The sequence below is a fragment of the Chiloscyllium plagiosum genome, unplaced genomic scaffold (genome assembly GCF_037043375.1).
Source record: "Chiloscyllium plagiosum isolate Xiang-an unplaced genomic scaffold, Cpla_swu_hap1 HiC_scaffold_21, whole genome shotgun sequence".
NCBI lineage: Eukaryota > Metazoa > Chordata > Chondrichthyes > Orectolobiformes > Hemiscylliidae > Chiloscyllium > Chiloscyllium plagiosum.
Genome location: NW_028270159.1, coordinates 58788581 through 58801745, shown reverse-complemented (window position 1 = coordinate 58801745; position 13165 = coordinate 58788581). Strand labels below are relative to the sequence as shown.

General features: G+C 43.2%; 1 protein-coding gene across 1 annotated transcript; it reads left to right on the top strand.

Annotated features, from left to right (window-relative positions):
- Positions 1-5326: 5326 nt before the first annotated feature.
- Positions 5327-12467, top strand: LOC148146260 (putative G protein-coupled receptor 139). The gene is made up of 2 exons (XM_087998619.1): positions 5327-5465; positions 11575-12467. The coding sequence occupies exons 1-2, from the start codon at positions 5327-5329 to the stop codon at positions 12465-12467; spliced, it is 1032 nt and encodes a 343-aa protein (XP_087854745.1).
- The last annotated feature ends 698 nt before the right edge of the window (positions 12468-13165 follow it).

Sequence of the window (13165 nt, the reverse complement as noted above, 5' to 3'; positions counted from 1 at the left end):
GTGAGTGTGTATGTGCGTATGGGTGTGAGGTTGTGTCTGTGTGTGAGTTTGTTTGTGTGTGTGTATCCTGTTTGTGTTTGTGCGTGCCTGTGTGTGAGTGTGGTGGTAGAAGATTGTTTTTCAGATTGGAGGTCTGTGACCAAGGGTATGACGCAAGAATCAGTGCTGAGTTCATTGTTTTTCATCATTGGTAAAAATGAAATGAATGTGAATATTAGAGGCTTGGTTAGCAAGTTTGCAGATGACATAAAACAGGTGGTTTTGCAGACAGTGAGTAATATCTCAGAGTAGATAAGATTTATAATCATCTAGCAAGCAACAATTTGATTTCAGATAGTCAACATGGTTTCATCAAGGGCAGGTCGTGTCTCACAAACCACATTGAGTTTTTTGAGAAGGTGACCAAGCATGTAGATGAAGGTAGGGCAGTTGACGTGCTATGCATGGACTTCAGTAAAGCTTTTGATAAGGTTCCACACGGTAGGCTGTTGGAGAAAATGCAGAGGCATGGGATTAAGGGTGATTTAGCAGTTTGGATTAGAAACTGGCTTTCTGAAAGAAGGCAGGGTGTGGTGGTAGATTGAAAATATTCAGCCTGGAGTCCGGATACGAGTGGTGTGCCACAAGGAGCTGTTTTAGGACCACTTTTTTTGTCATTTTTATAAATGACTTAGATGCAGGCATGGGTGGATGGCTTAGTAAATTTGCAGACGACACTAAAGTCGGTGGACAGTTTGGAAAAATGTTACAGGTTGCAGGGGGAGTTGGATAAATTGCAGAATTGGGCTGAGAGGTGGTAAATGGAGTTCAATGCAGCTAAATAACAGGAAGGCAGAATATTGGGTCAATGGAAAGATTCTTGGTAGTGTGGATGTGCAGGGGAATCTTGGACTCCATATACATAGATCCCTGAAAGTTGCCACCCAGATGGATAATGCTGTTAAGAATTTCCTTTTCCTCCGCTACATCGATGACTGTATCGGCGCCGCCTCGTGCTCCCACGAGGAAGTTGAACAGTTCATCCACTTCACCAACACCTTCCACCCCGACCTCAAATTCACCTGGACAGTCTCAGATTCCTCCCTCCCCTTCCTCGACCTTTCTATTTCCATCTCAGGCGACCGAATCAACACGGACATCTACTACAAACCTACCGACTCCCACAGCTACCTGGACTACACCTCCTCCCATCCTGCCCCCTGTAAAAACGCCATCCCATTCTCCCAATTCCTTCGACTCCGCCGCATCTGCTCCCAGGAGGACCAGTTCCAAAAACGCACAACACAGATGGCCTCCTTCTTCAAGTACCGCAATTTCCCCCCCGACGTGGTCGACGATGCCCTCCACCGCATCTCTTCCACTTCCCGCTCCTCCGCCCTTGAACCCCGCCCCTCCAACCGCCACCAGGACAGAACCCCACTGGTCCTCACCTACCACCCCACCAATCTCCATGTACAGCGCATCATGCGCCGTCATTTCCGCTACCTCCAAACGGACCCCACCACCAAGGATATATTTCCCTCCCCTCCCCTATCAGCATTCCGTAAAGACCACTCCCTCCGTGACTCCCTCGTCAGATCCACACCCCCCACAAACCCAACCTCCACTCCCGGCACCTTCCCCTGCAACCGCAGGAGGTGCAAGACTTGCGCCCACACCTCCCCCCTCACCTCCCTCCAAGGCCCCAAAGGAAACTTCCATATCCGCCACAGATTCACCTGCACCTCCACACATATCATCTATTGCATCCTCTGCACCCGATGTGGCCTCCTCTATATTGGGGAGACAGGCCGGCTACTTGCGGAGCGTTTCAGAGAACACCTCTGGGACACACGGACCAACCAACCCAACCACCCTGTAGCTCAACATTTCAATTCCCCCTCCCACTCCACCAAGGATATGCAGGTCTTTGAACTCCTCCATCGTCAGACCACAACAAAACGACGGTTGGAGGAAGAACGCCTCATCTTCCGGCTAGGAACCCTCCAACCACAAGGGATGAACTCGAATTTCACCAGTTTCCTCATTTCCCCTCCCCCCACCCTGTCTCAGTCAAATCCATCAAATTCAGCACCGCCTTCTTAACCTGAGATCTTCTTCCCGACCTCTCTGCCCCCACCCCAGTCTGACCTATCACCCTCACCTTGACCTCTTTCCACCTATCACATTTCCGACGCCCCTCTCCCAAGTCCCACCTCCCTACCTTTTATCTTAGCCTGCTGGACAAACTTTCCCCATTCCTGAAGAAGGGCTTATGCCCGAAACGTCGATTCTCCTGTTCCCTGGATGCTGCCGGACCTGCTGCGCGTTTCCAGCAACACATTTCCAGCTCTGATCTCCAGCATCTGCAGACCTCACTTTCTCCTCAATGCTGTTAAGAAGGCATACAGTGTGTTAGGTTTCATTGGTAGAGGGATTGAGTTCTGGAGCCGCAATATCATGCTGCAACTATACAAAACGCTAGTTCGGCCACACTTGGAATATTGTGTACAGTTCTGGTCCCCGTATTTCCGCAAGAATGTGGAAGCATTGGAAAAGGTGCAGAGGAGATTTACCAGGATGTTGCCTGGTCTAGAGGGAAAATCTTATAAGGAAAGGCTGAGAGACTTGAACCTGTTCTCATTGGAAAGAAGAAGGCTAAGAGGGGCTTCGATAGAGACATACAAGATGATCAGAGGATTAGATAGGATAGACAGGGAAAGTCTTTTTCCTAGGATAATGACGTCAGCATGTACAAGGGGGCATAACTACAAATTGAGGGGTGATAGATTTAAGACAGATGTCAGAGACAGGCTCTTCACGCAAAGAGTGGTAAGAGCATGGAATGCCCTACCTGCTAATGTAGTCAACTCAACCACATTAGGGAGATTTAAACAATCCTTAGATAAGCACATCAATGATTTTGGGATAGTGTAGCTGTGAATAGGTCACAGGTCGGCGCAACATCGAGGGCCTGTTCTGCACTGTATTGTTCTATGTTCGATGTTCTATGTTCTAAAACAGGAGGTTGATCAGATGGAAAAATGAGCCAAGGAGTGGCAGGTGGAATCTAATTTTGATAAGTGAAGTTTTGCATTTTGGAAAGATAAACCAGAGCAGGACTTATACTTATGGTATGTTACTGAGGAGTGCTGCTGAACAAAGAGACTTCGGAGTGCAGGTTCATAGTTCCTTGAAAGTGTAGTCGCAGGTATACAGAATAATGAAGAACACATTGGCACGCTTAATTGGTCAGTGCATTCAGTATTGGAGAGGCGATAGCATGCTGCAGCTATGCAGGATCCTTGGTTAGGCTATTTTATAAAGCCTGAGTACAATTTGGTTGGCTCTGTTAAGGAAAGGATGTTGTTAAATTTGAGAGAGTCCAGCATCTGCATTCCTCACCTTTGCCTTTTAAAAATGAATGTAAATCTTACCACTGAGAATTCTCTACAATAGCTTCCCAACCACCGATGTAAGGCTCACTATAGTATCCTGGACTGTCCCTATTTGACTTTGTGAGCAGAGGGAAAACTTTAGCTTCTCGCCAGTCCTCCGGAACCTCTCCAATGGCTGACGAGGTTACAAAGATCATGCTCAAGGCCCCATTCTCCTCCTCTCTTGGTTCTCTCTGAACCTGTACTCAATACCAATGGGCCTTGGGTACTAATGCTTTTCAAGAGACCCGACATCATTTCTTTGATGATCTCAAAATACCCCATCATATTATCATGCTCCACATTAGTCTCCCTCTCATCCATATCAGTGTCCTGAGTGAATACTGATGCAAAGTACTCATTTAAGATCTTACCCATACCCTCTGCATCAAAGCACAATTTCCCTTCTTTATCATTGAGTGGACCCACTTCCTCACAGTTATCCCCTTGCTTTTACTGTCAGTACAGAATGCCTTTGGATTCTCTTTAGCCCTACTTGCCAAGGTAATTTCGTGGTACCTCCTTGCTTTCCTAATTCTCTGCTCGAGTTCTTTCCTACTTTCTTTAAATTCCTCACGGGATCTGTTTGATTTTACTTTCTTGAAACTTACATATGCTTCCCTTTTCCTGCTGACTAATTTCACACCTTCTCTTGTTATCCAATGGTCCCTGACCTTGCCATTCCTGTTCTTCCTCCCTGCTGGAACATGCTGATCCTGAACCCTGATCAGTAGATTTTTCAACAATTCCCACATGTCAAATGTGGACTTGAACTATAATAACTCCTCCCAATTAATGCCCATTAGCTCCTGCCTAATACTGATATAATTTGCTCTCCCCCAGTTGAGTCCTTTCCCATATGGTCCTGACTTATCCTTGTTCATAGCTATCATACAACTTAACCAGTTCTGATCACTGTTTCTGAAATGCTATCCTACTGGTGGGTCAGTCACTGGCGAGCTCATTAGCCAATACAAAGTCCAGTAATGGCCCCTCCTCTCATTGGATTATTCACATACTATTTCAAGAAGCCCTCTTAGATGTGCTTAAAAATTTTGCCCCATCCAAAGCTCTTACTTTAAGGGAGCCCCAGTCAATATTGGGGAAGTTAAAGTCACCCACGCTGACAACCCTGATATTATTGTGTCTTTGCAGAACCTGCCAACATAGGTGTTCATCAATGCGACGGTGCCTGTTGGGTAGTCTATAGCATCAACATATTAGAGTGGTTGTACCCATCTTATTTATGAGCTCTACCCATATTACCTCAGTGGATAAGCCCTCCAGTATCTCCTCTCTGACTGCAGCAGTGGCATTCTCTGTAATTCGTAATGAAAATCCTCCACCTCTTTTATCTTCTTGTCTTCCTCATCTCAAACACAAAACCCTGACAATTTGAGCAGCTAGTTGTGTCTCTGTCTCAATCAAATCTCTGTAACGGTGACAATATCATAGGCTTATGTCCTCCGCAAGGCTCCAAGATAATTTGCCTTACCCATAGTGTTCTTTGGGTTGAAATAAACACACTTCAGCCCATCAGCACCAGTGTTCATGAACCTGTCTCTGTCCTTCCTTTTGGAATTACTGATTCTAACATCTACCTTCACTTCAATCCCTCCACTTCCTAACCTGCTGCTCTGTTTCCCAGCTGAAATGAAACTGTTTGTTTCGTGGCTGTAATTAATGTTAGTCTCCATGGATTCAACCGGTGACACTGGAGTAATTTGTTTTTCTGTTAAAAGCAGGCTCATTTTAATGTGACACTCCATAGGGTCAGTGGCCGCATCATCTCCGACACTCAACAGCTCTAGAGACGGGGAAAGGAGAGATTAGAATCTGAGAACAAAGTTGGCTGGAATATTTCATCAATGGACCAGAATCTAGTAATACTGGGCATGAATGATACAACAATGGACAGGACTGTATACTGGGATCTGTTGGCCCTTTCTGCTTTTTATGATAAGATTCCATTATCCTTGCGAATCCATTACATAATGTACATGACTGAATTCTTTTATTATCCAATCCTGGCTATTGTTGGTGTTCCTGGTAAGTCTCACTGTCCAGTTGTTATTTCTATAAACCATGTTTAACTCTATTGTTATTCTTTTCATTTATTCTACTGCCCTTGCTGCTGTTATTGCTGCTGATGAGACTCTGAATTTATACATCACTCTGCAAACCATTGTTTATTGTCTGTCTTCTCTTTGATTCTGGGCGACACACAAGAGGGACATTGCTCAGCTTCATCTGTAAACTACGATTCATTTTGATCCTGTCACCATTCTTTACAGATTAGGAACATAAAAATCACTGTCTTCAGTTCAGGCAATGAACTACTTTTCCTTCTTCGGATTCCATTCCATCCCTGTCCAATATCAGAAAGTGCAACAGCTTTTCCACATATATAGTCCTCCCTTTATCCCTGGCTTGATTTCCTGGCCCCATATCCTGACCATTATTCATTGTATTCAATAAACCCTCAAGAACATCTTTCACCAGATCAACCCAGCTGCTGCTTAAAGCATGAAATGTGAAATCCAGTTTGGGTATTCCCAGGACCCTGCTGACCCCGTTCCCGTTCACAAAACTGCATCACCAAAGCTCACCCAAAGATTCCACAGCTTTTTCCCGAGGTTCGACCGAAATCCGTTCCCTTTCGCATTCCCTGTGAGCTTCAATGTTAACTCCTGCAGTGTCTCCACTTTAAAATTCTCACACACGTGATGACGTCTGTTAATGATATCGCTCTCTGTCTCGTTCTGTCTCATTCCCAAATCTCTATTAGTTGCTTATGTTTAAACTGATTTCCCTCTGCTCTGTGTCTAATAGCGATTTTCACATCTGCACTCCCTCAGTATTTGTCTTTTACTAGTGTATCGCAGATACAGAGACATGAACTCAAGGAAGCACCACTTCCAGTCATTTACAGCAGAACCTGGAAATTTCCCCATGCTCGGTCACTATCTAGTGCAGGTATACCGAGCAAGAGAGTGATCAGTGCCTGCTTCCGTGCTGCAACTAGTCCAATTTACTGACCAATGCATCAGCGTGGTCGGCAAAGTGTCTTCTGCCTGGTTTGGTTATGTCTCGATGTGTTCTGCTCGCTAGATTCAGATTACGATATAACTGATCATTTCACATGATCTCACAGTCTCATTATTTAATAGTTCCATTTTGTATTGGACTCACGAAGGCCACACTCCTCCAGTTAGTCCGAATACCCTGATTGTACCCCATATTTCGGAAACTTATACTCCAGTAAGTAATGACCCTACTCTATATTAAGGTGAATGATTTTCCTTGCTGTATCTTTCCCTGTCCTCGTTATTTTTCTCCTGTGATACATTGCTGTGTTATGAAGCTCAGAAACAATGAATTTGAATGTGTTGGGGTCTCACCCATTTCATCGGGAGTTGGCTGTGAAGCTCCATATTGGAAAGGGGTTTCAACCCCACATTGACTCCCGGGTTTGAAACTTGCTCTGTGCCTGTGCACTGAGCGCCAGTGTTAGTTACTCTGAGCTGATCACGTGGATAGCAACATGCTGAAGACCTGCAATTATTATTGCAATGGACCCAGCAAGTAACTTGCTGGAAATAGGCATTCCAATTAATTCTGTTCCTGGAAAGATAGTGGAAGGACTTGAATGTTTTGCTGGAGACTGTGCTGTGATCTGCTGGAGATATTTCAAGGAGACCTGAGCGTGTGACCACACAATGCAGAATGAAACTTGGGGAGGGCAGTTACAATGTGTCTTGGTTTTGAACATGCACAAAAAATGGAGCAGAGGCTGTAGAGTGTGGAAGCTCTGAGAGCACAGCCTGAGTGGCTGTGGGCAAAGAGATCTGTCGGATCCATCCTGGGTTTGCGAGGAACAGCTTACCAAGCTCCAGCAAACCCAGGACCAAAGTGGAAAGGGACCCTGGAAGGATGGGACCGAGCTCTGTGGTCACCTCTGTGCTAAATCAAACAACATCTGAATTTAGTTTCCATGATTCCACACGAGATTGTTGTTGGAAACTGTGAGAAAATCATTTCCCAGGATTGCGGAACACCTCTTGTCAAACCCAGCCAATCCAGCAAACCCTAACACATAGCAAATGTGAGCAGGAGTAGGGCATTCAGAGCGTGCCTGAACAATGAGTATCATTCTGGCTGATCGTCTATCTCGGTATACTGCTCCTGCATTCTTCTGAGATCCTTTGATCCCTTGCGATCTATAAACTATTTCTGAAACCTTCTTGAATATTTTTGCCTGATCAGGTAAGAATTCCACATGGTCACCACTCTCTGGGTGAAGAAATTTCCACTTATTTCAGTGCTGAAAGCTTATGCCATAACCGTAGACTGTGACAGATGATTCCTGACTCACTTGTCATTCGAAACATCCTTCGTCTGTTAACCTGCCCAGGTCTATTTCCAATGTTACAAATTTGATGAGATTCCCCTCTCACCCTTCTGAAGGTCAGTGAGTATAATCTTAATTGATAGTCTCTCTTCATAGCACAGTTCTGCTCTGCCAGGGGTTAATGCAATAACTGTAGATAATTGCGCTTTGTACTGGAATCCTCCCACTATGAAAGCCAACATGTCACTTGTCTTTGTCTCCTCCTGCTCACCTGCATGTTAATCTTCATTGTCTGGAATTGGCCATGCCAAATTGGCCATGCCAAATTACCCGTAGTGTTAGCTGAAGGGGTAAATGTAGGAGTATGGGTCTGGGTGGTATACGCTTTGGCGGGTCGGTTTGGACTTGTTGGGCCGAAGGGCCTGTTTCCATACTGTAAGTAATCTAATCTAATCAAGGGCACTCATCTCATTACACCTCCCACTTTATCAATCTATCAATATATCGATAATAATCTGCCTTTCCGATTTGCTAAAATGGATAACCTCACATTTATCCACATTATACGTCATCTTCTTGCATTTGTCCATTCACTCTCCTTGTACAAAACACACTGAAATATCTCAGTTTATTCCTCAAAGCTCACCATCCCAACCAACTTTAGTTATCTGCAGTGCCAGAGTAAGATGTTAAGTTCCCTCATGTAAATCATTAATATGTATTGTGAATAGATGAGGTCAATTATTGATCCCTGTGCTACCTGACCAGTCACTGCCTGTCTCTCAGATGAATTCCCAATTCTTCCTGTTCTTTTCTGTCGTCCTCCAATTGGCACGTTCATCATGACAGTACACTTCCCTCAATTCCACGCCCTTTAGTTTTACATGCTAATCTCTATGTGGAACTTCGAAAAAGCCCTCTGAAAGTCCAATAAAGCCTTACAATTGTTCCTCCGACTCACTTTATTATTTATGTCCATGAAAACGTCTAGTAATGTTCAAGGATGGAATAAATTTCGTAAATTCGCGCTGAGTTTATCTGATCTTGTCACTGCTAGCAAATGTTTTCCAATGGACTTCAAGATTTTCCCGACTAACGGTGTCAGTCTAACTAGTCAAGAATTCCCTTTGACTGCATTTAAATAAAAGGCCCATTTCTCAACTTGAAATTCATAGCAACTAATCCAGGATGTCAGAATTTTGAAAGACAGCCACCAATGCACTGACTATTTCCAAGGTCAATTCCTTAAGTTTTCTGTGATGCGCCCTATTGGCCCTGAGGATTATTGGTGTTTATTCTCATCAAGTTCCCCACCACCTTTTGCCTCGTAATCATTCAATTCATCTCCCTTCAAGGAATCTGTGTTCTCCAACAATTGTGTTGTCTTGTTTTGTGTCTTTCTTAGTGAAGACAAAACCAAGATATCATGTGAAGATTAAAAAAAAGTGAGTTAATTGAAGTCTCTGATAAAATAAACACCTTCACAATAAGTTGCCTGTGAGATGAAGATTAAAATAAACTAAACATAAAGAGAATAATTGAGCTGTAAATGCTGTTGCTGGAATAATTGTAAATGATTTAATTTCACAAAGCTTTAGCAAATTGAAATATAAAGGGTAGAATTGAGATCTGATTTAGAAAATCATTCTTTCTGTTATTCATTTTGTGGGATATGGACGTCACTGGCTGGCTCGCATTTGTAGCACATCCCTACTTGCCCTTGAGAAGATGGTGGTGAGTTGCCTTTTTGAACCGCTGCAGTTAATGTGCATTGTGTTTGGACAAATGCCATTTGGAAGGTAACTCTAGTGCTTTGACCCAGTGACAGTGGAGAAACGGTGATATATTTTCAAGACAGAATGGTAAGTAGCTTGGCACTAGGAGTTTGCGGTGTGGGGGTGAAATTGAAAGTGATGATGTTCCTGTGTATTTGCTGCTCTTGTCTTTCTGGATGGAAGTGGCTGTGAGTTTAGGTGAGTGCTATCTGAGGATCAGCCCAACTTGTAGATGTTACACTTTGTTGCCACTGAGCATTGGTGGTGGAGGGAATGGATGCTTGTTGATGTAAAGCTAATCAAGCGGGCTGCTTTGTCCTGCATGGTGTCAGGTTACTTGAGTGTTGTTGGAGCTCCACCATCCAGGCAAGTGGGAAGTATTCCAGCACACTTTGACTTGTTCCTTGCAGGTGATGGACAGAGTTTGGGGATACACATTGTGAGTTACTTGCATCAGTATTCCAAGCCATGACCTGCTCTTGTAGCCAGTGTGGTGATGTGGTGAGTCCAGCTGACTTTCTGTTGGATAGTAATGCCCAGGCTGTTGATCGCAGGAGAATCAGTGCTGGTAACACCATTGAATATTACAAGGCAGTCGTTATATTGTCTCTTATTGGTCATGGTTGTAGCCTGGCCTTTATGTGATGTGATTGTTACTTGCCAGTTGTCAGTCCATGTCTAGGTACTGTCTAGAACTTATTGCATTTGAAAATGGACTGTTTCAGTATCTGAGAAGTCTGGAATGGTGCTGAACATTGTGCACTCATCTGAAAATATCCCCACTTCTGAACTTAGATGAACAGAAGGTCATTGATGAAGCAGCTGAAGATGTTTAGGCCTAGGACACGACACTGAGGAACTCACACAGAGATGTCTTGGAGCTGAGATGATTTCAGTTTTGCAAGGGTTGCTTGATGCCACACTCAGACAGTTTTGATTGAGGACAGTTCTGACGATAACCCTTTTCTGAAAGTACCAGCAGGCAAGTTATTTTAGAGCTGGGAAAAAATATTGTGGCAGGATAAATCATAAAATCCTATTAGAGACAGAAGTGAACATAAAATGCTGTAGTATTACATACAGACTCAATTTGGAAAGACTTGAATTAGATAAGTCTAAAATAAAACATTACAATAGTGTGAAGACGTCTTGACAAAGGTCGAATGTGGAAACATAAGGCAGAGAAGAAATGGAAATGTGCAAGGAGATATTCCATAACTCTTCAGGAAGATATAAGAGATGTATATTAGATGATGAAATGAAACTAGTAGATCAGAAAAAAGGAATTCCAACATTTGAAAAAAAAACATTTTTAAAGTACAGAATGGCAAAAGTAAAATGTTATTCTTTGGATGGGCTGTAAATATATTGCTACCGTCTGTCTCAGCGAAAGCTAATTTAACCAAAAATGTTGAAGTCACCTGGTGTTAGAGATCATATGCATTCACATGTAAAGGATTGTTTAACATGCACTAAACACATTGACCAAATAATGATGGCACCTTCACATTGTAAAATAAAAACGTGCTCCTTGTTGTGAAGCTTGGGGAATTCTGAAAGACAAAATGCTGGGTTGCTGCGTCCTGACTGGGAATGGTCTATTTTCATTTCCTGAAGCTGATCGGTCTACAAGTGAAATGGCAACAGTTGTATGTCATGTGTTTCCAGAGAAGTGATCTCAAAGGCCACTTGGCCATGTGGGTCTGACCCTGCTTGTACTGCAATTGCAGAGGAGTACGCAAAGTATTTCTTCGGCTAAAATTGTACTGAATTTCAGTAACAGCCACTTGTTGCTTGTTTGATGCTAATGACGCTGTACTGCTGAAAATGACATGCATTGTAGTTATGTATCTGCCCCAAGAGCAGTGAGATAACAGGTTCAGAAGGAGAGACTAATGTTTGAGGTTGTTTTATTTGTGACATGGTCCCAGTGCACGTTTTCTGTATAAATATAATCTGTACCTCAGCTCAGAATTGATTTTATTTGTCCTTGAAAGATTAAGTCTGCTCACCAGGTTTTTTTTTTTTGCAGTTAACTTAATAGCAATTGTGATCCTGTCCCAGGGAAAGTGTGGACTTTCCACTTGCACCACTCGTTACCTGGTGGCCATGGCATTGATGGATTTCCTGGTAATTATCACTGAGGTCATACTCCGTCGAATCAACAATTATTTTTTCCCATTGAATGTCGTGAAGCTCACTTCCGTGTGTCGACCTCTCTATGTTGTGATCCGTGTAGCCATAGACTGTTCTATCTGGTTCACTGTGACTTTCACTTTTGATCGATTTGTTGCCATTTCTTGTCAGAAACTGAAATTGAAATATTGCACCAAGAAAACTGCGACTGTGATTCTAGCAACAACTGGCATTCTCCTATGTTTAAAAAACATTCCCATTTACTTCAGATATAAACCTAAACGGGTAATTAACAACGTACAATGGCGCTGTTCTAATAAGCAAATCTACTTTAGAGATCCAAGGTGGTTTGGATTTAGGATGTTTGAAAAGGTTTTGACACCATTATTACCATTCGGTTTAATTCTGTTATTCAATGCTATGACAGTCAGACACATTTTAATGGCCAGTCGAGTTCGTATGGGACTGAAGCATCACAAAAGGGATGAAAAACACAGTGACCAAGAAATAGAGAGCAGAAGGAAGTCGATGATTTTACTCTTTACGATATCGGGCACCTTCATCCTCCTGTGGTTTGTTTACATTATATACTTTTTTGATATTGATGGTTCCATAGTCAGTTCTGATGGGATGCTTGAAGTGCTTGCCTATATGCTGAGAAATTTAAGCTGCTGCACAAACACATTCATTTATGTGGCTACTCAGTCCAAGTTCAGAGAGCACTTGAAGAGCATGTTGAAATATCCCCTAATATCTATTCATAAATTCGTGAATAGACAAAACAACTGAGAGCAGCACAAAGTAAGAGTGTCACCTCTATTGACAAAGCCCTAGCCAGAGAAACAATAGCCAACCTGCTGAACAGACATAACAGACAACAGGACGTTGAACCCATCAACAAAGATGGCATACTTAAACTACTGGACTTATGCCTCACAACACACTTCACATTCAACAACCAGATATATGAACAAATCAACGGAACACCCATGGGCTCACCGATCTCGGGATTCATAGCAGAAGCAGTAATGCAAAGGTTAGAACAAACAGTCTTACCACAAATTCAACCCAAACTCTGGGTCAAATACATTGATGACACCTTTGTAATCATTAAAAACACGGATATCGAGAAAACACACCGGATCATCAACTCCACACTCACAGGAATCCGATTCAGAGAGAAGAAGAAAAGGGCAACCAACTCCCATTCCTAGACGTGAGGGTACAGAGAACACAAAACGGAGAATTCACCACTAAGATACACAGGAAAACCACACACACAGACCAAGTCCTGAACTATGAAAGCAACCACCCCAATACACACAAACGAAGTTGCATCAAGACACTATTCAAAAGGGCCACAACACACTGCAGCACACCAGAACTGCAAAAAGAGGAAGAGTAACACCTATAAAAGGTATTCGCCAAAAACGGATATCCTCGCAATTTCATCAACAGATGCCGAAGGGAAAGACAACAGAACGAGG